The 25,684-nt window shown below is 30.9% G+C and overlaps 1 protein-coding gene across 1 annotated transcript; it reads right to left on the bottom strand.

The window, feature by feature from the left end:
* Positions 1-1,861: 1,861 nt before the first annotated feature.
* Positions 1,862-23,760, bottom strand: DCTN2-p50 (dynactin subunit 2). The gene is made up of 12 exons (XM_076504650.1): positions 23,630-23,760; positions 15,917-15,991; positions 15,562-15,652; positions 14,395-14,462; positions 13,798-13,896; positions 11,660-11,820; positions 11,208-11,358; positions 8,100-8,165; positions 6,881-6,919; positions 5,684-5,936; positions 3,136-3,227; positions 1,862-2,856 (listed from the first exon to the last, which is right to left on the bottom strand). The coding sequence occupies exons 1-12, from the start codon at positions 23,663-23,665 to the stop codon at positions 2,770-2,772; spliced, it is 1,218 nt and encodes a 405-aa protein (XP_076360765.1). The 5' UTR covers positions 23,666-23,760; the 3' UTR covers positions 1,862-2,769.
* Between the last annotated feature and the right edge of the window lie 1,924 nt (positions 23,761-25,684).

Here is a 25,684-nt window from a genome sequence, read left to right as displayed (position 1 = left end):
ACGAGAGGTAGGTCGGGCCGGGGGATAGTTATGTCCCTTATTGAAATCTTCATAAATTCATGTACGTATTAAATTTTTTCTGGTGGGTGGAAGCCAAATGTGTTGAGAATTTACATTTTTTGAGGCAATGCGATTTCCCGCAGTACTGCAATATTTCCTTAAGTATATAATGAAAATGAGAATGCATTATTCTTTATCTCATATTTCCCCGGACTTCAGGACTGTAGCCTCCCTCTCGTCAGGCCTGATTATGGATTTATGTTAGCTTTACGTCTATGCAGTGTAATGTTCTTGTTTCTAAAGTTAATGATTTTCTGGAAATAACCTCATTCTAGAAAAGTAATAATGTTGATTTACGTCGTGATATTCTAAATATTTTGTTGTAAGCTATATTTTCAATACTTTCATTTAGATGCTAGCTAGAACTAGAAGGCGCGTGTCGTTAGGAGCAAAAAAGTATGAAAACAGGCGTAGAATATCGAGATAAGGGACGTTAAAAATACGAGAACGAGTCAATACATAGACTACTAGCAATTAAGTAAAATATTTGGTTTTAATGAAGTGCGTGTAATTGTATAAATGTTAATTGCCACGTGTTATCAGTTAGTTGATTGATAAAGTAAAATTTCTGTACACAAGTCGTATTACCATTAGCAATGCATTTCTGTTGAAACGTCATTTGTAAACTTAGGCCTACAAACTACCACAGCGTGTAACAAGTGTAGGCAACAAGCAGAAACGTTAAGGAAGAAACAAACTAATCTATCGTTACGTGAACTGGACTTATTATTTTCACCTAATAATTTAAATAAACCGCCCAATGAAAAAAACAAAAAATGTTTATTTAACACAGGTTACTTTCTTAGAAAGGTTTCAATAGCATGAGTCCTTGTCAGTCCCTTAATTTGTAAGTCTACGAATAAAACATGAGGGAAATTAAATGAGCGTCACGAGGTTATATTTGAATAAATGGAGAAAAACTTGAAAATTAAAACTTTTTGAAATAATTTACTTGATGATAAACCAGCATTATTTTAAACAGGCACCTCATACAAGACATGTAGGATTTATTTTCAATGTTGCCTCTTGAATCCAAAAGTAAAATAAAATACAACAAGGTTAATAAATTCATTTAACTTTAAAACAACTGAGTAAACTGGTTGTATTCTCCCTTTCTGTTACATAATTCAAAATTAGGGTTTATTTCTTGTTGACCTCAAAGTACTGCAGGAATTGAATCTTGAATTTTAACATTATAAGCAAGCCCTCAACAGCTTACCATTGACTAATTAGAATCTTCAAAATTAAAGATGGCTATGCTTAAATTTTAAGTCTTATTTTGAGTGTTCCAGTTACTTTATGTAATGATTGGAATATGCTCCACAGAATATTTAGAATATAAATATCTTGACTTGGCCATTTGGTCCTTTATGAGCATGAGGTGGTGTTCAAGTGAACAGTTTAAGTCACAGCTGTGTTCAATGTTAAATACCAAATAAAATCATAATTTGAAAAGATAAATCAAAAAATAAAATTAGTTTATCTATACTTGGTTTAAGACCACCTTGTGATATTGGAAATATATCAATTATAATTTACAGATATACAGCCTACAGGTAGGATAATGTGAAAACAGACATACTATGGTTCTGAAGAAACATTTGTTACTTACATTAACAAATTAAACATGAAGATGTGCAATCCATTCCACTCTAAGTTGTGACAGCAAGTTGTTTTAAGACTGGGTTTCAACTCGCAATTACCAGGTTGTGAGCTGAGTGACCTAATCAACAGACTATGCCAAGTCTGAAATGTTTGTAAATCCTAACTTTTCTAAATTTAGGTAAACAGTTGAGAAACATAGATTCTGAACAATTTATTCCAGCACAGTGATATCAATTTCAAACTACAGAACTGTTAGACAATCCCAGATTTACACAAAAGGATTAACTATTCTGTTAGTTCAATATCTTCACACCAAACATTAGTTGCTTCATCATGGGGAACTAAGTATGATCTTTAAACGTACAAAACTCTAGTTACAACAAAACACATGTAACAAGCAGCCCTCTATTAAACTTCCATGCCTTCTAATAGTTAGAACCCTTAGAAACCAACATAGAATTAGATAATACAGCAACTGTTTTAATACAAAACACTTGGATACCTGTACTACACACAAAACTTTAAAAGAAAACAGTATTCTTAGCTAAAGTTTGAACATTTCTAACATAGAAACTAATAAACTACTACGCTATGTTACTTGCAGTATGACACAGGTTAAAAAGGTTCTACAATGCAACTTTCTTTTAATATCTTTCAGTAATCTTTGGAGCTTTTCTCTGATCCAAACATCTATTAACAGATAAGGATACACCATTTCATCACAAAACATTTTATAATTTTAATATATGAAGAAAGGTTTGATTTTTTCACTTAAAGGACAAATGATGAGAAAGTTTTATAAATATTCTAAAGAAAATTACTTATAAAGTAAATAAATAAATCATCTATGTTGTGAAACAAAGAACCTATTTATCAATGCTACCATACTTTGTATTGTTAAAAAGCAACAATTAAAAACAGAAGTTATGTTTCTCAGTTGTAATCATTTAATTAAAAAACCCATACCATTTCCAATACACATACGAGTTGGATTCTTCAACAAATAAATATGGTAAAGCCTTATTTACAGTTATTGTTTTTAACAGACTAAAGAAGAAACAATGCAATAGAAGATTTGAAATCATTAATGGAGAGAATGAGGAATTATTTCTTTAGAGCTTCCATTCTTTGATCAAGGCTTGCTATGTTGGCCTTAATGACTTCCATATTTTTAGAAAAGTTTTCTTGAACCTAAAACAGAAAGACAAAGTTAGTATGTGGATACAATAAACAGAAAGTGATTCATATGCTAATAAACAATGGTTAATGTGCTAATAAACATAAACTGATTAAAGTAATGACATTAGAAAATGATCAATATGCTAATGAACAGAAAGTGATTGATGCACTAATAAACAGAAAATAATTTGGCAAAACATTTAACATGAAAATTGTGTTTAAAAAATTAACCACAGGAAACTGTTTACAATGACTCAAACTTTTTGCAGGTCAAAGTTTACACAGTCTTACCTCTTGAAGTAAACTCTCATTGTTTTTGAAGGAGCTAGTTATTTTTTGTTGTACAGCATCCAACTGGGTCAAGGTTTTGCTAAACTGTAGGGCTGAGGAAAATAAAACAAATACAAGCAGGACTTTGTTAGCACTGTACTTTTGACTGACTGTTCACCTCCAATGTCATAATATTTTTTATTTATTACAAAATGCATTATTCTGATATTCCAGACAATTTATACAGAACTTATGTGTTGCTATTGCTTGATCAATGTACACAGTAAGTCTGTAACAGAAAATCAAATTCTGGCACACAGTTCTGTGTCTCAGCTAAAATGAGGGCAAATATATTTTTTTAAATGAGTAATTTTCTTTTTTAATAAAAATATTTAAGTCAGTAAAAAACATAAACATACTGACATGTCAGCAAGCTTTAATAATGCTTACAGAGAAGTACTGGAAATTATGATAGTCTTGAAAAATGGGAATTATGGCATAACAAGCAACATAACTCCAACCATACAATATAATTTCAATGATGTGTTATCCTATATGTGATCTAATCTAAGCCAAACATCAACATATCATTGTAGCCTTCTAACTTGTATCTGATCTTAGATGTCACCATGCCACTGTAGTCTTCTAAACTATATGTGATTTTAGCTGGATGTCAACATGTCACATAAATCATTAGGAGGTGATAAGTTTATCTAAAGTTGTTACTAAAAATAAATCATTAGGAGGTGATAAGTAAAGTTTATCTAAATATGTTACTAAAAATAAATCATTAGGAGGTGATAAGTAAAGTTTATCTAAATATGTTACTAAAAATAAATCATTAGGAGGTGATAAGTAAAGTTTATCTAAAGTTGTTACTAAAAATAAATCATTAGGAGGTGATAAGTAAAGTTTATCTAAAGTTGTTACTAAAAATAAATCATTAGGAGGTGATAAGTAAAGTTTATCTAAAGTTGTTACTAAAAATAAATCATTAGGAGGTGATAAGTAAAGTTTATCTAAATATGTTACTAAAAATAAATCATTAGGAGGTGATAAGTAAAGTTTATCTAAAGTTGTTACTAAAAATAAATCATTAGGAGGTGATAAGTAAAGTTTATCTAAAGTTGTTACTAAAAATAAATCATTAGGAGGTGATAAGTAAAGTTTATCTAAAGTTGTTACTAAAAATAAATCATTAGGAGGTGATAAGTAAAGTTTATCTAAAGTTGTTACTAAGAATAAGTCATTAGGAGGTGATAAGTAAAGTTTATCTAAAGTTGTTACTAAAAATAAATCATTAGGAGGTGATAAGTAAAGTTTATCTAAAGTTGTTACTAAAAATAAATCATTAGGAGGTGATAAGTAAAGTTTATCTAAAGTTGTTACTAAAAATAAATCATTAGGAGGTGATAAGTAAAGTTTATATAAAGTTGTTACTAAAAATAAATCATTAGGAGGTGATAAGTAAAGTTTATCTAAATATGTTACTAAAAATAAATCATTAGGAGGTGATAAGTAAAGTTTATCTAAAGTTGTTACTAAAAATAAATCATTAGGAGGTGATAAGTAAAGTTTATCTAAAGTTGTTACTAAAAATAAATCATTAGGAGGTGATAAGTAAAGTTTATCTAAAGTTGTTACTAAGAATAAGTCATTAGGAGGTGATAAGTAAAGTTTATATAAAGTTGTTACTAAAAATAAATCATTAGGAGGTGATAAGTAAAGTTTATCTAAAGTTGTTACTAAAAATAAATCATTAGGAGGTGATAAGTAAAGTTTATCTAAAGTTGTTACTAAGAATAAGTCATTAGGAGGTGATGAGTAAAATATTTAAATGAATAACATAAATAAACCTAACATCTACTACTAACAGAAAAGGTGTACAATTTCCTTTTAAATTATAATAACGGTTACCATACACACACAAAAAGAGAATGAATATATTATACTACATACTATAAATATACTATAGAATGGCAAGAATTATTTATTGAGAAAAAAATATTAAATTATGAGTGTGACAATAAAGTTGTTTATAAGTTTGTGTTAAGACATTTCTAGATAAAGTTCCTTGTCTGATTACAACTTTGAACTAGAACCACTTTCAACATTTGATACAGCAGGAATTACTATCAACAGTGTATTGTCTAAATATACAGATAAGAGTGTTTTATCATCTGATACTTTCTCTCTTCCAGCTACTGAGTTTTAAATGATGTCTTTTTGTAATACTAGAAATTAACCATTTTAAAAGGTTCTTAGTTTTATATGGGGATCATTTAAAAATAAAGCAACAGATGATAAAAATAAACTGAAAACACTTGCAGTTTTATTTCACACTAACAAGTTGTTTGAAACAACACCAGTGATAAAAAATATCATTCAAAGCTGTCTTATCAGAAAGAATAATGTATTTAGTTAACCATACTCATTACCTGGTTGGATTTTAGCTGGCTATGATTGGAAGTTCATTATTAATTTTGAATGGCTATGTTACATTATCATTGTAACTCACTTTATCATCCCTTTTATTTTCGGTTTACTCATTTTGCAGTACATTTCATACCTTGTTGATGAAGTTCCTGTAAAGCGACCAGCCTGTCTACTACCGATGGTAAAGTTACACTCATCGTTTCGGCTTTTTTTAGCAACTCGTAAATTTCAGCTATTTTACCCTGTTTGTCTGCTTCTTCCACTTGAGCTTTCTTCTCAGTAACCTGCTGTAGACGATGCTGTAGTACCACCAGCCGAGCTTCAATGGCTTCCACATTTGATGGATCTAATAGCTGGATCTTTGCCGACAGAATGTTGATAGCTGCCTATGTAACAATTAGAATTGAGCACATGTCTAAAGAACTATAAGGTGTAATATCATAGATGGACTTAAGAACAGAGAAAACAAACATAAAAATATTTTATTTTATTCTACAATACAAATAGAAGAATGGACTGCAAAGAACAGGAATTTCCCATAATCCTCTGTCTTGGTGTTGCTTAACTTTCAATGTGGTTTCTGATATAGTTTTGTATGTGTTTTTTGTTGTTGTTTTTTTCAGAAATGATTGTATATTTTATAAGACTGTTAGCTATGATGCAAATATCAAGTGTGTGTCAGCTGAACATTACATTTAAATGTTTTCTATGACTATAAGACGTTCTCAAGGCCGTAAGACTAACCATAAAGATATACGAGATGCCTAAATCAACCTGGCCAACAATCTGGTTTACTCTACAACATATCGTAGAAATTAAGCAAACATTCAGTGCTTTTATTAGTAAACAATGTGTGGATGCAAGTCTCAAACATCTACATGTTCCTTAATATTTCAACAGTGGTATATATGATTTAGAAAATTTAGTTTTAGATTATTAATGACTAAATAAACACATATATTGATGGGTAATGAGACTTAGACCATTTTTATAGATGTATAACAAGACATTGAACTCTTCTTTCAACAACTGTTCTCAACTGAAAGTTTGTTAACTTTCTCCTGTAATATTCATAAAACATAAACTTTCTGGTTTACTGTTTTCACCACTGTTTTGTTTTTTTCTGGTTAATGTTTCAGAATTTGTTCTCGTATTTAAAAGGGAATCTTGTGTTACTTGTTTTCTAACTTAATCTTACAAATTTGTAACCAAATCAGTATATTATTAGTTAATAATTAAAATAAACATTTTATACTGGATTTTATGAGTTTCATTAATTACATTATGCAATAGTTAGCCAATTATACAAACATCCAAACCATATACTTACCATAATACTCTTCTCGTTAGTGTGAAGTGTCAGGAGAGACTAAAGAAAAATTTACAGAAATAAAGAAATTAAGAGAAAACAAATCCACACAGTTACACTGTTTATAGTAACATTTGTGATGAAGAAATATAAAATATGTATGCTGAAAATAGCCTAAATAGTTTTATTATTTAATGTTACAAACAGAAAGTCTATGTTGTCTTTAATCTCTTTAATTAGAAACATCATATCAATACCATTTAACTGAGGAACTCACATTCCACTTTTACCTCATAAGCTGGATGGTTTTAAAACAAGATACTAACACACTATTCCTATTCCCAGACAAACTGCCAAAACTCCTTATGTGTACATATATTTAAAAAAATATCTTTCATTAAAGAAAGTCCAGTAACATTAAACTGTGTACAATTGTTTACCCTTCTCCCTGAACCTGGTTTCAAATCTGCATGCTTGAAATAAAATTAATCCTAAATGTCTGTGTATATAACTACCTTAACAAAACCAAACCACATACACTTTGATAACGTGTCACACACCTAATAACAAATCATTGGGTTTACTATCAATAATTTTTCACAAGCTAATCCTAAAATATAAATCCACGAACACTTCAAAACCATGTGTGTATAAATTAATTAAAATACATGTTTACATAAAATTAACCAAAGATCTGATTACAGACAAATTACCTCATGCATAATTCAACAATCAATCATGAACAAAGGTTATTTCTCTTTAAGAACAAATAATCCTTATTACATAAAAATGACTGGAGTGAGAATAATATTTATCTGATCTTTCAAGTGTTTCTGTTCTTCCTAAACATAAGTAATAACAAATTTTAAATGGTGTGTCAAACAGCTGGTTACAAATATTAAAATGTGTAATGGTTCAAACCCAAGATCCTGTCCATTAGCTCTGTGTGAAATATTTCCTGTGAAATAGCTTGTTACAAATATTAAAATATTTAATGGTTTGAACCAACTATCCTGTCCACCAGATTTGTGTGAAAAATATTTCCCATGAAATAGCTTGTTACAAATATTAAAATACATAATGGTACAAACCCAGTATACATACTCTCTGCCAGGATTGTGTGAAAAATATTTCCTGTGAAAAGGCTACCTATAAATATTAGAATATGTAATGGTTTGAACCCAGTATCCTGTCCACTAGGTTTGTGTGAGGAACTGTTCCTGTTCTTAAAGATACTTACCAACTTGTTACTTTCTGGTCCAAGAATTCCTTCTAATTTTTTCAAACGTTCTTCCAAAGTAGCTATCTGAAATTAGGACATTAATATTAAAAAATCAAGTAATCATACTATTCACTAGATATATTTAGAAGTGAAAGGTTGTTTCCTTACAGCTATCTCTCTTGTCACATAAAAAGAAGGGAAATGAAGTGTATTTTTATCAATACTGGTTGAAAATGGGAAAAAAAACAAGTATATTTGTTACTGAAATAAGCAAAGGTACATTTCATTAACAATAAACCAAAAACTTAGACATCACAATCAATTTTGGAAAACTAATTAAAGTAATACTTTACATCTGATACTAGTGAAGTAGCAGTACATTTGACACAAGCAAAGTAACATTGACATATACTGGTGAGGTAATACTTTACACGTGATACGGGTGAAGTAATACTCTACATGTGATACTGGTGAAGTAATACTTTACATGTAATATTGGACATTACAGTAGGGTGTGTTGAATTGTACTTTTAAAATGAATGTGTTTAAAATCATGTACACTTTAGATATGACACCCAATAAACCTGTAATTATCAAATATTACACATACTGGTAATTTAAATTCAAAATTTTAAAAGAAGTATTCACTTTAAATTCAAAATTTCAAAATCTCCAACCCACCCCCATCTAGCCATATACTAGTATCTGACTGGAACCCCATCTGGCCATATACTTGTATCTCACAGGTTGGTTGGTTTGGTTTTTATGGCACAAAGTAGTTAGGCTATCTGTGCCAAATATCCAGTAAAAAGTTAAAATTAAAGTAAATTTAGTAAAATTCATAAAAGAAAATTAAGGTAAAACAAAACAAAGTTTAAAAAAACAACATACACAGGATTCAAACCAATGTTTACATCTAGTTTACAGCATTAAGAGAAAAACTACAGCAATACAAGTTGTAAAGGACTTTCTAAAGCATAATTGTAATTATAACTTGCTAGGAAGACTAATAGGTAAGTTCAAAAACTACCATCAGTCACCTGAAATTGGCCTTTCCAGTCCTAATTCTGAGTTATTTGATATTGTGGCCATTTTCAGAAAGTAAAGTAATAAAAGTTTTAAAAGACTTGCAGCAAAATTTTAATTATAACTCACCAGGATGACTAACAGGTAGTTCAAACAGCAGTGCTAGTCACCTGAAGTTGGCCTCTCCAGTTCTGGTTTTGAGTTACAGCCATTTTCTAATTTCAAATTGAATTAGATGGAGTTTGATTTTTAAAAGGGAATTGCATTAAAAATATTAATGGCCTTTAAAAAACTGAAAACATTTCCAAGGTGGACATCACTCACTAATAACACTGTCTAATGTTATGGATAAACCTTGGAACAGAACATGTTTAAAATGGTGTCTTCATTGTCATAACTATGGCAAGACAGTAAAATGTGGCTTATTTTGACCTAAGTGCTACACAAACAACATATTGGTGCATCAGACCCAGATAAAAAAAACTATGAGTTAAAAAACTGTGACCAATGCATAGTCTAGTTAGAACAATTTCCTCTTTCCAACCCTTACAAAAGCAAGACGGCCAAAGTACCTAACAGGAACCCCATCCAGTCGTACACTTGTATCCAGCAGGAACCCCATCCAGCAGTTTACTTGCATCTGGCAGGAACCACATTTAGCCATATACTTGTATCTGGCATGAACCTCATTTAGCAGTATACTTGTATCTGGCAGAAACCCCATTTAGCCGTATACTTGCATCTGGCAGGAACCCCATATAGCTACGTACTTGTATCTGGCAGGAACCCCATCTACCAATATAATTGTATCTGACATGTATCCCATCTAGCCATATACTTGTAACTGACAGGTACCCTATCTAGCTGTATATTTGTATCTGACAAGGAATTTATACATGAACCACCATTACTTACTGTTAGTTCAAAATCATTAACTTTAAAGCTGTTTAGTTACAGATTTAGTTATTAATAACTAAGTTTGATAAAACAACCTGACAAAATCTCTATAATCTCATAATAAGCTTAGGTTAAAATATACTTATTGAAATGAAATTGTATGACCACCAGATGGCACTAGTAATGTGAACTACACTCACCTATATATTTTATTTTTTAAATTTCCATTTAAATTTACTATTTCTTAAAAAGTACTTTGTCAGTTACATAAATCCACTTGCAGAAAAAACAACAAAATGTTAACAATGATTAATATTCTCTAAGTTTTTAAAAATACCTCTAACATTTAATTTTATTTTCTGACATGTTTTTTATTGTACAATATCTTTGCATACATCAGTCCACAATAAGTAAAGTACAAGAGAGAAACTACATGTAACATTAACTAAACACCTGTAAATAAACTAATGTTAATTTTAGTTACACATCTTTACTGACTGTGTTCCAAGACAAGCTTGTTTACACTTAGAATTAGCACTTATGCTGTACATTTGTGTTAAATGAAACATGTTTGTTATGCACAATGTTGTTCATTATGCAGTATTGAGTTACATGGACTCGACTATTATCATCCAAGTTTGGTCAATGAATATTTGGGTCATCCCCTCTCTCATAAGCCAGGTTAGATCAATGCATGTTTGAACAATGTTGATTCTAACTTAGCCAAATTAGGTCAGTGACAAGTAATGTTACCAAAATAGCTTTACATGTCACATGCAAAGAATATTTACAAAGTTTCAGACTAATTTATTTGTTTGAAATTACATTACATAAAAAAAATCTCAGAAACGTCTTTCACACATTTTAAAGAGAATAATGCTATAAGACAAATCTTTACAACTTAAGCCATCAGAAGAAAATAAATATAATACACTGTACAATAACAAGATTAAACAAAAAATAGATCCTATAAAAGTCATTGTAAGCTCAAAGGTTATGTACTTAAACTACGGTTTTCTAACGATTTCTGTTGAAGTTTAAACTTCATCAAAACAGATTTATTAAATGAAAGAATTTATTTACCTTCCCCAAAAAAAACACATTTATTTTAAAAAATGTATAAAATTATGGTTAGGAAAAAGTCTTGTTCAAAATATCTCTTAAACAATTAGAAACTCTGTACTGTCAGTCTACAGAACATACTTTTGATGCTTCAGTTAATTTCGAATGTTCAGGTTTGTAGTACAGTTCATATGTAACTGTATCATCAGATGATGTTTTTTTGGTGCTGTCCTGCTTTGTGGTCTTGGAAAGAGTGGTTTCTTTGTATCCTTCAAGATGGGTGACCAATTTTCTGGTAACCAAACTCAGTGTTATATATATATATATGTTTACAAGATATAAAAATACAACACAACAAAATGTTAAAGTACAAAATAAAACATTATTTCCAATACATTTAGTCAAAATAACAAGTGCAAAACTTATTTACTCATATGTACCTTTAGAAAAATACAACTGAAGTTAACAAGTTAATCTTAACAAGGTCAAAGTTCACTGTGAATATACATAAAGATGAAGCAAATTTAAACATAGCCAAAGTTTACACCTGAACCAATACAAACATGCTTAAAATACTCAAGAAACAGACTCACTTGTGCAGTTCCCCTTGAGGATCAGATAAGTTTGTGATCAGCTCAGAGCCTAGAACATTTTCAAGATTCAGTTCTATGAGTTGTTTGTTGAGTTCTTCAACTTGACAAACCAAAACAGCTGGAGAAAGTTGTTCCAGTTTAGTTTCTTCTTTAACACTTTCCTAGAAAATAATAAGATACCTTGATAATGGTCCACTATCCTCATTATTTAAAGTGTTTCTGTACAAAGTTCTTTGTTGTGCAAGAAATCAATATTTATAATTAATTAAAAACTTGTAATGTTAACAGAATCTATTCATCTGTCTAAAAACAAAAGAAATCTTAAGAAACTGACTACACATCAAAGTCAGACTGTGTTTTATATCTAGAACAACTGGAGTTTTAACTTGTTTGTTTGTTGTCAAGTACAAAGTTACACAGTAGACTATCTCGACTAGAGGTTCTGCTTGTTGTTAAGCACAAAGCTATACAATGAATGGACTATCTGTGACTAGAGGTTCTGTTTGTTGTTAAGTGCAATAGGCTATTCATACTGTGCTTTCTTGTTGAAAAAACAATGTGGGTGTTTAACAGTTGTACTTTAGGTGTCAGAATAAAATCATTAAACAAGAACTAACATTATTAATGTGTTTATCTTAAAAAGCCTTTGATATTCACTTAAATGGTTCCAGAGAATATGCAAATAAAATATGAAAACTATAAGTTAAAGAAAAGTAATTTTATACTTAAAATGAAAATCACACTGCAGTTGAATTAAGAGTGAATGCAAATAACATACTTTAGGTAGAAAAATTGTTTAAAATAATGTCATTCTTTGTGTATGAGACACTTATAATCTTTAACTAAATGTTACCAATTGTTTGTGAGAATATGTTAAGAAATCTCACAATGACAGTTCGTACTGTTGTATATATGGCCACCTGCAAATTGTAGGAGCATATTGCAAAAGAGTTGAAGAAACAAAACCTAATAAAATAAGTGTCTATCAATGGTTATTATACTCTTTTGTTTTTCATAAAGAAATATTTACACACAGAAACAGTGAAGTAGGTTTACAAATTGAAGTGAAACAAAATTATTTATTCACCTACCAGTACAACATACAGATCAGGTGTAAAAACAAACATAAGAAGTTTTGAAAATTTCTTACTCCTTAGAAAATATTAGATGCATTGTACTACACTGAACAACACAAATAATGATCTATTTGTTTTTGAATTATGTGTAAGGCTACTTGAGGGCTTTTTCTGCTAGCTATCACCTAGACTGATCTTATATGTGGTAGATAAACACTGATGAAACATTCCACAAAACTCAACAAATAAAGTTTTCATTAGAATTTTTCAAATAGATGAGAAACAATATATTCATAAGTCTGAAGTTGATTGTAGATGCTGTATATTCACCAGTATACAGTGGATTGTACAAGTTGTATTTTCTCTTTCCTTTCCATAAGCCTACAGTAGCTTCTATCAATTGCATTTTTCATCTTTCCTATCCCTAAGCCTAAAGTAGCTTCTACTAGCTGTATTTTTCATCTTCTCTATCCACAAGTTTAAAGCTGCTTGTACAAGTTGTATTTTTTCTTCTCTATTCACAAATCTAAATTTGATTGCACATGATATATTTTTCTACTATCTCCTTTTCTGTCAACTAGGTCATTTTTTACATTTTAAAACATCAGTGGCATACAGCTATTCTGAGGTTTTAGGTCTTTGTTTCCAGAAAGGAAAAGATGCTACTTAAATATTTTGTTTGAATGGTTTGGTTTAGACTATTAAAACAGCTCATGTTTAATTATGGTTTGGTTTTGACAGTAAATTCAAATGGAAGCAGTAATTCTTATGGACTTGTTATGGCAAGTGTTTCTTTCTATTTATCTTCTTCTGAGTAAAAACAACACAATTTCCCTAAAGTTAACAGAACTGAAGAAGGGTTAAGCACAGAATCTGAAATGTCACTCAAGAAGAAATGAAAAACCCTAACCACAGAAAGTGCAAAAGAAGAACTCCCAATTGAAATCTTCTCTATGCAGCTTATTTAAACTAAATACTTCCTTACTTATCATAATACAATGTACTTGAAAATGGAAAAATATTAAAATATTAAATAAAAAATGGGAATTTGAAAAAACTCACTTTTACTTCATTCACTTCTTCTAGTAGCTCTCGCATTTCATGTTGAAGCCGTTGATACTTCTGTTGAGGAGTTTCTGGCTCTCTGGTTCCTTCACCAACCTCCACAGAAATTATTTACAATTACTTAAATTATCAACATGTAATAACTGGCAATTAGAAACAAATAAACGTTTATTTTATACACAATTTATGAAATGTGAACATTTTATTCCACTGTTTTATACAGTATGTATAAGGTGCTGAATATCAACAACAAAGTAACTAAAACAACATGAAAGTGTGTTTTTCTGAAGGAAAATGTAATCTTATAGATATTTCTTGAATTACTAAAACTAGAATTATTTTTTTAAAATGATTTGTAGATGAAAATATACACATTTTTATTTTCCTTCTAACTACTTCATATGTTTGAATTAAACGAAGGTAACAGAAAAGAATCATTTCTGAAATATGATATTACTAGTCTACAAAATTATTATCCTTTAATTATAATATTGTTTATAAAGCTATTCTGACAAATTTCTTTCCAAACATCTTCCAGTTTTCACCGACACAGTACAAACTGACATCAGTACATAACACCATACATGAACTCACAATTTCCCATTCTCCGGATCTTAGGTCATATCCTGTTTTTCTACTGCGTCCAATCCTGTCTGTAAAATCTATGTGAAAACAAACAGGTTGACTATACATTTCATCATTTCTTCAAACACTTATAAATAATCTTATTAAAAAATGCAGACAATAATCTTTACATAAAAACAGTTAATTTCTACCAAATATAATTTCACTTATCATAACTTAGACCTAACACTTTTTTACCACAACCTACAAACATTTCATAATACAAAACTTCTCCTAGTTAGTTTTAGCTCCCTAATCAAGCCTCTAGTAAATAGTTAAAACAAATGCCACAATTCATGAATCAAAGTACAAACAATAAAAGCAAAAACTGACCCAGATGAATGTTTAACACCCAATTATAATATTCATAACACCATTGTGATCATATTTTCCCAAAATTAAAACAACTTGAAAGAGGCAGCTTATCCAAGCTCAACACTTTAAACAAGTTAACATTATCATTTTCTTTCTAAAACAGCATCACATTCCAATCATTTAAAATCTGATCACACATTTTCAGGTTAGAAAACTATTCTTCATGTGTCAATGTAAACCAATAATTAAACATATTTAAAGACTATGTTCTTAATACTTCTATTAGCACTCTTCAATAGAAAATTATTTTTTAACTTTTCACATCACATAGAAATTCCCTTCATTTGAGACTTCATGTTCATTGCTAACAGATTCTTAAAGAATTCTTTGCCTCAAATTGTTTATTAAACTTTTATAAAACCCACATTGCCAATATGAGTGAATACTACATCAGAAAGTTTTTAAAAGTTTTCTATGGTAAACAAAGGAGTTTTTGTTTAAATTATTTTGATATTAAACAGTCAAACTAAACTTTTAGCTGTCATGTTGGTTAAGGTACCAGATTAACTGGCATCAGCAGTTTAAAAAACTAAATAATGTATCAAGAAAGTTTAAATTATTGATATGACAGTCTCTAATCAAACTTTAATCATATTTTGATTTAAAAGAGGACTTTGTTTTGTAGAAATTAATTTAAATGGACATTTTCTTACCATTGTAGTGAACTCAATCAATTTTATATTTATATCAGTTTAGTATTTCATTGAATTATATCTTGCTATAGTAGGAAAGTTGCATCAAATTCCACTAAGGTAATCTTACCTACATCAGATGCCTCTAAATTCTTTCCTTTAAATTTTCCGTAAGCTTCCTGTGCTGATACGGGCACTTTTTCTACACTTTCGCTTTGGTCCTATGGTACAAGTTTACAAAATTATACTTTCAAACTTAAAATACAGTTACAGTTTTAAGAATTTCAAATATTATGTTTCCAATATTTAATTCTGTCTATTAAAAACATTACACTGGTTCATGTTACTAAACAACTGGGTAATTCTTTTTACTATGTATATGTACAAAAATGTTTAGACACTATCAGTTCTGAAAACAGCTGAAATAATAAATCACTTGTCTTTTTTTTTTAACTATGTATATGAACAAAATTTTAGACACTTGCCACTATCAGTTCTGAAGACAGTTGATCTGATTCTGGTAAATCACTTGTCTCATAAACATCAGGTTGGTCATGGGCCTAAGAAAAAAAAAAAAAAAACACAACTTAACATTATGATAAGAAAATGAACTTTGTCTCACAAGGGATGAAACTTTGGTTTCCTCTTATTTTAATAAGCCAAGAATCAAGGATTATTATAATAAGTGATCATGATAAACCAACATCAATATAAATATTTAACTGCATCTGTTAAGTTTTTATACAAGAACCATAAATAAAAGGAGAGTTTACAATTAGTACTCGTACATTACAGAAAACAGAAATGTAAATAAGTTATGCAGTACATTAATATTTTGTATTTATGTTACACAGTGCATTAATGTTTTGTTCCACAACAGGGTTTGAAGGCAAGAAGACTGAGAGTTGAACTTGTGAAAGATTTGGAAGGATTGCCAATTACCTTACCCAGATGATCCTATTGAAATAACGAATTTGTTGACAAGAAACCAATTTATAGATCTGAAAACAGATGAGAGGATGAGGTTGAAGTAAAGTATCTGTGCATTTTTAAAGAAAAATCTGCAATAGGTGATGTAATTTGAATTAATTAAAATCACTGACAAAAAACTAAAGACACCATATTGAATGTACTGGACTACCAGACTGAGTATTATAAAAACCTCTTCCACTGATGATGTAGTATTAAAACATCAACTCTCACCAATGATAGTCAAGAAGAACTAAAACGATTCATTAAATAATTATTTAAACATGATGGAAGGAATAAACCACATGACAAAAGATGTTTCAAGTGTAACTTGAAAGGACACATCAGGAACTGCAAACACGTGCCTATAGAGAATAAAAACTTCTCCCTAAGAACATTGGAAGCTACTATTACAGCTGAGACTGTAGAGAATCAAGAACTGTTTAGAAACTGTGTAGACAATATCCAAAGGATGAGTCTTTGAGCCCAACCAAATGGATGAAACATGAAATGGCTAACCAACGATTGGGAAACAGGAACTAGCTTCACTTATGGGGCAAAGTTTAGCTTAGAATCTCCCATCTACTCTACATTAGAAAAAGTTCACTATTTAAAGAAAATAATCCATAAATCTTTGGGTTTATTGATGAGAACCTTTGAAATATGTTGATTAATACCAGTTCTACAACTACAATAGTTTGATCCAAATTAATAATGAAGAGTGGAAAGACTGCCTCCAGTAATGATGAAAGAAGATTGCTAGATGCAAACAGCAAGTAGACACAAAGTTCCACAAACAGGAAAGTTACATCATTGTAAGAAACGTTTCTAAACAACATGATGTGTGGATTAATTAACACTGAGAAAGAGTGTATATTGGGAATTTTCTTCATATGGAAGCAAAGTTAAGCTAACTTTAAACAGTTTCAAAGTCTATGGCTAAGCAATTCCTGTGCATTACATGGAAATTACTATACATCAGAGACTGAACTTCCTATACCAACAATGAGAATTGGATGTTTACTACCAAGAAGTGAAATACATATACAAGGATTCATTAGCACAAAATCTACAAAACTAGTGACTATGACATAGTTGAACCAAATACATCTAACACTCATGCCAGGAATTATTAGCAGTACATCTACAAATAGTGACTGGGACATAATTTGAATCAAACACATCTAATATTCATGACAAGAATTATTAGCAGTACATCTACAACTAGTGATTGTAACATTGTTGAATCAAATACTTATATGTCTTGAAGGACTGATGATTAGAAGACTTCTCATAGATCTGAAGAACAAATATATTGTATTTGATTTTTAACCTAAAAATACTTGAATCAACTTGTGAGTAAATGAAAAGGACTATAATACTAATACTTATAAAGTTGGATTTCACTGTGATGTCATTAAAAATCCAGAAAAATAGCTAATGGGTCTCTCATAGGTGGCACCTACATAGGAACAAAACCTAATAATATGTTGTATTAATATAACAGATGAACATGTTAGTAATTTAAAAGAGCAGAAAAATATTTACATCATGATTTTTTACAAAACCAAAATCAAAGAGACTTGATCCTCTATGTTTAATCTTTGTTTTTGAAGTTGAAGCAAGAAGTTGCAATCAAGTATATATCAGAGTGGGAAACAACATAATTCTTGCTACTTTTAGGGCTGCAAATATATTATATACAATAAATTATAGAAACTTCAGAGCAGTGTACAAAGTTCTACACATAATAAATTATAGGAACTCTGGAGCACTGTACAAAGTTCTACACATAATAAATTATAGGAACTCTGGAGCACTGTACAAAGTTCTACACACAATAAATTATAGAAACTCTGGAGTGCTGTACAAAGTTCTACACACAATAAATTACAGAAACTCTGGAGTGCTGTACAAAGTTCTACACACAATAAATTATAGAAACTCTGGAGTGCTGTACAAAGTTCTACACACAATAAATTATAGAAACTCTGGAGTGCTGTACAAAGTTCTACACACAATAAATTACAGAAACTCTGGAGTGCTGTACAAAGTTCTACACACAATAAATTATAGAAACTCTGGAGTGCTGTACAAAGTTCTATATATATAATAAATTATAGAAACTCTGGAATGCTGTACAAAGTTCTATATATATGTAATAAATTACAGAAATTTTGAAGTGCTGTAAAAAGTTCTGTATGTAATAAATTATAGAAATTTTGAAGTGCTGTACAAAGTTCTATAAGTAATAAATTATAGAAATTTTGAAGTGCTGCACAAAGTTCTATATGTAATAAATTATAGAAATTTTGAAGTGCTGTACAAAGTTCTAACTAAAATTGACCTAAAACTTGACACTGGAGAAAAAATATGTAAATGATGATGAAGATAGGGATAAGAAAAAAATAAATATTGACAGACAGGTGGGTCATTCCATGTCAAATCATCCAGGGGCCTACAGGTGGCCACCACAGAATGCCTTGAAAAAATTCACATGTGCTCATCTACTCATATAATGAAAAATTGCCAAAGATTACATCAATATCTCTAATAATTTTTGATTTACAGCCCTGTAAAATTTAGTTCATTTTTTTTTATTTTTGGCAAATTCATTTTTGGGCAACTTTGGCTGCTTAAAGCTGCAAGAGTAATGGTGAGAATTAATCTCACAGAATTCAAAAATGGTCTCAAACCAAGTTTATCTTTCTTTTTGATTTGCATGTTGAGGTAGCAAAATCACCTGAAAAGCCAAAATCGTAAAAAAACATTAGTTTATTTAAGAAGCCACAGCTCTAAGGCTTAATATGATACAAAGCTGAATTTTTTCTAATTTCCTATAACATATCAGTTGATAAATCAGCAACTGTTGTAATTAAAATTCTATTAAATCTCCTGTAAAATATTTAGCTGCATGCAACTTTTTATGATTTAGCTAAAAGTAGTCCCTACTTCAGGCCACAGTTTGACCATGTCATCAGGTATTCAGCCTTTTCAGATTTTTACCATATATTCTTACATCTCTGAATATGATCTACAAAAAAATCAGGATGGTGTTCAACCTACTTTTTGAGTTATAATATTTTACAGTATCCTTTGACCATACGTTTTTTATTGAAAAAATCCAGTTCAGGTGTGTTACTGTGTGCAAATATATCCATACAATTTTGAAAAATACCTATCAGAATATTATGAATCCCACTGAAATATTCTAACCAGCCTTTCACAATGTTAAATAATAAAGTTGTAAGAAACAAGACAGAATTAATTCATTTCTGAACAAGTTTATTGGCATAATTAGTTAGATCACATGGCAATGCAAATATATTGTGTATGCATTACAGTTATGCAGATATGGCTGAGTTTAAGATTCATAATATAATAAATACAAAGGTAAATCAGACACAAAAAGCACAGTGCTACAACAGGGGATAACTGAGAAAGATTATAGTCACACCAAACTGCAATAACTGTGGCAATGAAATGTTTCAAAAACTGCTTTGGTGATAAATTAGCCTCAACAACATCAAATAAATAATGTTTTGTTCAGACAGCTTGAATAAATATCTGAAATTCAAGTTTGATTATGTTGAGATCACTTTGACTTAGAACACAGTGGCGAGCACTACTGCCTTACACTGTAGGTGCACTAATCAGACAAAGAATATGTTGGAAAGGAATCCAGCTTTCATCTTTATGTGACCTTGCAGGCCATGAGAACAGTTCATTTCTTGATAAATGACACCAACACATCGGAATGTTCATCTGATCTATTTTTAATGTTTCCCACATACCATTCATGATTGTATATGCATGCCACATATTTCCCTGGCTGATAATTGTCATTACTGTCTTTAGACCCTATTTGAGCTACTGCAGCATCACTTTCACTGCCACTACCAACAGTTACAACTGTGTACACATCGTCATCTGATAGCCTTCTCATATACAATTTGTTGGTAGAATAAAGCTATGATGTGACCTAATACCTGCTACAGTGTTGCACATTTCATACAGCTCAAGTAGATCAAACTTTACACAATTCTGAAAGACTTATTCCTGATTGACAAGAAAGAACTGAATACCCTGAATGTGGTCCTTTGCCCAATGGAGCATATCAGAGACACTTAAACTTTGATAATTTATTATTTTTCACAACTTTGATTTTTTTTGAAGATCACATTCAGAGATGTAAGAATATATGGTAAAGCTGATTAGAATATTTCAATGGGATTCATACATTATTTCAAAATTGTGTGGATATATTTGCACACAGTAACACACCTGAATTGAAGTTTGTTTTTTAAGTAAACAATGTATGGTCAGAGGATATTTTAAAAAATTATAACTCAAAAAGTAGGTTGAACACCATCCTAATTTTTTTTGTAGACCATATTTAGAGATGTAAGAATATATGGTAAAAATCTGAAAAGGCTGAATAACTGGTGACATGGTCAAACTGTGGCCTCAAGTATGGCTAGTTTTAGCTAAATCATAAAAAGTTGCATGCAGCTAAATTTTTTTGCAGGAGATCTAACAGACTTTTAATTACAACAATTCTTGATTTATCAACTGATATGTCATAGAAAATTTGAAAACAAAATTCAGCTTTGTATCATACTAAGTCTTAGAGCTGTGGCTTCTTAAATAAACTAATGTTTTTTTTACGATTTTGGGTTTTCAGGTGATTTTACTGCCTCACTATGCAAATCCTAAAAGAGATAAACTTGGTTTGAGATCATTTTTGAATTATGTGAGATTAATTCAGTCAGTGTAGCAAATTTCAGCCTTCTACCACCATTACTCTTGCAGCTTTAAGCAGCCAAAGTTGCCTGAAAATGAATTTGCCAAAAATAAAAAAAAAATTAATAAATTTTACAGGGCTGTAAATCAGAAACTATTAGAGATATTGATCTAATCTTTGGCAATTTTTCATTATATGGGTAGATGAGCATGTGAATTTTTTCAAGGCATTCTGAGGGGGTCACCTAGAAAATTTTCCAAAAATTGAATGATTTGACATGGAATGACCCAGGTGGGTTTTTTCAAGATCACTTTCAGAACAGGAATGCACAGACACCAATGAGTTCACTCAACCACCTGCTCAGGAGGAATTCCCCAAGTGATAAGAGGCCATCCCATGTGTATGCCATAACTCTTGAAAAAGAAATCCACCAAAAATGAGTTGGCTAACTGACAATTTGTTTTTGCATTAGGACATTTCCAGGGATTCTCATACTCCAGGATGGGAACAGTGCTGTAAATTATATTTTAAATGTTTTAATTCAAAGTTAACTAGAGGGCACATGATGTTAAGATCATTAATGATCATAAAAAATGCCACACTTTGTAGGAGTGACAGTTCTGTATAAATATATGTAGTTAATGATGGAGTAATTAGTTACCAACATAAAACTGACTGAGTAAAGTTATACAGTAAGAATTGAGGTTTCTGTTAAGACAATCAGGTTTGTTATCAACCTAGGATATTTTTGTTTATTATTTATTTATAGTATATTGGGCTTTAAGCAATTTAATTTTACCTCAACAAATTTTTTTGTGAACTTAGTCCTACAATCTGTGGCAAAGCGACTATAGCATATGTTGAAGAGCATTGTTCCCAACCTTCTTCATTGCAGCACCCCCTTCAGCAAACAATGAGTACTCATGCCCCCTTCTGACAAATGTTTGATTATTAAAATATTTTACTAAAATGAAAACTGTGCAGCAATAACAGTCATTTGCAAATTTTGAAATATTTTATTTCAGCAACAGTAGAGAACGACTGAAAACAACATTATTATAAAATGTTTAATACAAGTACAGAATGTGGTGTCGAAAATAAATATGCTCAGTAAATGAAAAGAAGCACTGAGATGGACATTGCTTGCCAGAAACAAACCCACACAATGACTTTTGCAAAACCATATTGAAAAAAATAAAAAACCTGTCTATCCCTCCCCGAATTTATAAAAATACTCAGTAGGGGCAGCACCACTCAGGTTGAGAAACACTGTTGTAGAGTAGATAAACTAATTTGTTGTCATTACATGGACTGGACTCTACATTATTTATACCAATTCAATTTATACTAATTCAATAATATATGTTACAACATTCTCTTTATACAAATTACTAGTTAGGCCTCACTTGGAAAACTGTATAGTTTTGATTTTATTGCCTTAGAAGTTAGAAAAGAAACCAACTTATTGAAGATGGCTCAGAGAAGGGTTACTATGATTATTACAACACAAGGACAGATCAAAATATGATCTTATAAAGTATATAAGATCATCCATTGGTTTGACAGCTCATAATTTTATTATGATTCAAAAACAAACAGGACACAAGACTTGGAGAAAACAGTCTATGCTCCAATTAAAGGAGTTTTATATTTCTAACAGGGTGTTAGTACAAGTTGTTATAAATAGCTATGATGGAAAGCATTTAAAAAGTATAAAAGGGGAAATTAATCATTTTCTCAAAAGTGATTGTGCAGGAATAATGATGAAACTCAAAACAGTAAACATTAACATTTCACACCCATTCACTTCAAAATCTGTGTAGTTGTTTTTAATACTGTACAAATGTGTACACAAACACATACACAAAGAAATTAGACTCTCAGAAATAAATCACCTTTAAAAACTAAGGTAGTGATATATTTATTTGGCAACATTTTGAATAGTTGCTCTTATTAAAGCTAGAAACAAGCCTTTCCATTTTGATATTTATATAGCATATTTATTGTTTTACTTAAGCGAATATGTTTGCAGTGTCTATGAGAATAAGGTATAATAATGCTTAAAGAAATAAGGCAGCTGTAAGTGGCACTTTTTCTGTCCACACCTTAGACACACATTCAATATAATTTTTAATTACTTTGGACTTCTACAGTATATCATTAAAACTGTAATAAATTGGGATACGTAAACAGACAGCAATATCCTGTAACGTCAGAAATATTAAATTCTGACCAACAACTGTGACTCATTCCTCCACCCTGTTGATTCATTTATTACGGATATGAAAAATAAAGAAATTTACGACCTTGACCAGATGAAGCATTCACCCCTATGTTACTGAAGTGAACACGACTATCGTTTTTTCATTCAGTTACTTATTTTTACAGAACAATAATTTGTATTTCTTAACCTTTTAACCACCTCAACAAAAATCTTTAAACAATATATCTTTGTAAATAAAAGCTGGAAAATCATGATACTTACAATACCAGGAAGATCAGCGTACTTTGGATTCGCCATAACAACACATTAAATAAAATTTCTGCACTAGCGACATCTTTAAAACTTCTGTTAATAATGATGAAATTCAAAAAAATAAAAACAGGCTTGCTTTGTTTTGAGTTTCGCGCAAAGCTACACGAGCAGTGTAAAACTAGAGGTAAGGCAGCTATTCATCATCACTCACTGCCAACTCTTTTACCAACGTATAATGGGATTGACTGTACCTTTATAACGCCCCCACGGCTAAAAGGGCGAGCCTGTTTGGTGTGACGGAGATTCGAACCCGCGACCCTCGGATTACGAGTCGAATGCCTTAACCACCTGGTCATGTAGGGCCTTAAAATATTTCAAAAAGAGAATGAAATCTTCATGATTTAGAAAAAGAATGGTAAAAGTGTTTATGTCTTGGTATATTATGCATTTAAAAGTAACACGAAAGGACTCTTTAATATGAGGAATATTATGCATGTTACAATCTCTTAATTTCTAGTAATATTTTTGTTTTGCACTTTTCAGTCTGTGAATGTTTCTTTGTTTTTTAATTTCGCGCAAAGCTACAAGAGGGATATCTGTGCTACATGTTCCTAATTTAGGAGTGGAAGACTGAGGGGAAGGCAGCTAGTCACTACCACCCACTGCCAACTCTTTTACCAACGAATAGTGGGATTGACCATCACTCTATAACGCTTTCACGGCAGAAAGGGCAAGTATGTTTGGTGTAACGGGGATTTGAACTCGCGACCCTCAGATTACGAATCGAGAGCCTAGATTCGTGATCCACATGGCCATGCTGGGCCTGTGAATGTTTTAAAGTCTTTAAATTTGATTCTTTATTGGAATTTTAACTAACAAACTGTCATATTAATTTAAACTAAAAGATCTTAGGAATCTTTAAATTTGATATTACACAGATATAATGGATTTTTCCGCCGTACTGGTTAAACAAATAAAGAAATATTCTATACACGGATAAATCACGGGATTTAGCACACATCACATATTGATTTATTGTAACAACTTGAAGATGAAAGCATATTGTTCAATACATTAAAATATTTTTATTGATAGGATAATCAGGGCTTTGTTTCGTTATTTTTAACGCAAAACAAAACAATGGACTTCCCGCGTTCTGTCCATTGCGGGTAATCGAACCTTGAATTTTAACGTCGTAAGACAACGAAAAGTTTGATAAACAGATTCAGAGTATAAGAACTCCAATAGTAGTTTTAAAAATAAAAGTCTATCTGAGTTGAAGATGAACACGGTAGAATCGCGAATAAACTAAATTGTTGATATTCTAATGTCCGATGTATGATGAATAAAACAGAAAGGTTCAGACCTTTAGTTAAAATAAAAACACTATTTATTACATCTTTTACTTGGATAAGGGAAAAAAAAATACGTTTAATACTTTTGTAAGATAAGGGTTGACTTGTTTGCAACGGCTATTAATTCAGCTGTAAGGGAAGGTTTAAATTAGAAGTAGATAGTGGTGCAGTCCAGAAAAAAAAACTAAATGAAAAAAAAGAGGGGGGACAAGGTGTGTTTTTCTTATAGCAAAGCCACATCGGGCTATCTGCTCAGCCCACCGAGGGGAATCGAACCCCTGATTTTAGCGTTGTAAATCCGGAGACATACCGCTGTACTAGCGGGGGGCGGGGAACAAGGAAAAATTTAGCATAGGAAATGAGTATAGTAATTGGTATAAGGATAGGCTTAATTGTTAGTATTGTAATGTTAGAAGTTTAAGAAATAAAATAGATGATCCGAGAACAAATGTAGGAGCGGAGAATTTTTAATCTAATGGGAATAGCTGAAACATGATTTTGATGACGGAAGTTTCTATGAATGTGTGTGTGTGTGTTTTTCATATAGCAAAGCCACAAAGGGCTATCTGCTCAGCCCACCGAGGGGAATCGAACCCCTGATTTTAGCGTTGTAAATCCGGAGACATACCGCTGTACAAGCGGGGGGTTCTATGAAACACAGGGTTACAGGCTATTTAACAGAATATTAAAGTGAGGGGAGAAGTGGCTT

The sequence above is a fragment of the Tachypleus tridentatus genome, chromosome 6 (assembly GCF_004210375.1).
Source record: "Tachypleus tridentatus isolate NWPU-2018 chromosome 6, ASM421037v1, whole genome shotgun sequence".
Lineage (NCBI taxonomy): Eukaryota > Metazoa > Arthropoda > Merostomata > Xiphosura > Limulidae > Tachypleus > Tachypleus tridentatus.
The sequence above is the reverse complement of the archived record's forward strand: the minus strand, read 5'-3'. Positions and strand labels throughout refer to the sequence as shown.

What these genes read in the sequence shown, in the direction of transcription:
- DCTN2-p50 (XM_076504650.1), bottom strand. Translation starts at nt 23,665, where the DNA reads ATGGCGAATCCAAAGTACGCTGATCTTCCTGGTATT. An exon ending in GACCAGAAAGTAACAAGTTG is followed by an intron (nt 6,920 to 8,099) that starts GTAAGTATCTTT and finishes ATTTTTCTTTAG; the next exon opens with TCTCTCCTGACACTTCACAC. An exon ending in ATGAGAGTTTACTTCAAGAG is followed by an intron (nt 2,857 to 3,135) that starts GTAAGACTGTGT and finishes TTTCTGTTTTAG; the next exon opens with GTTCAAGAAAACTTTTCTAA.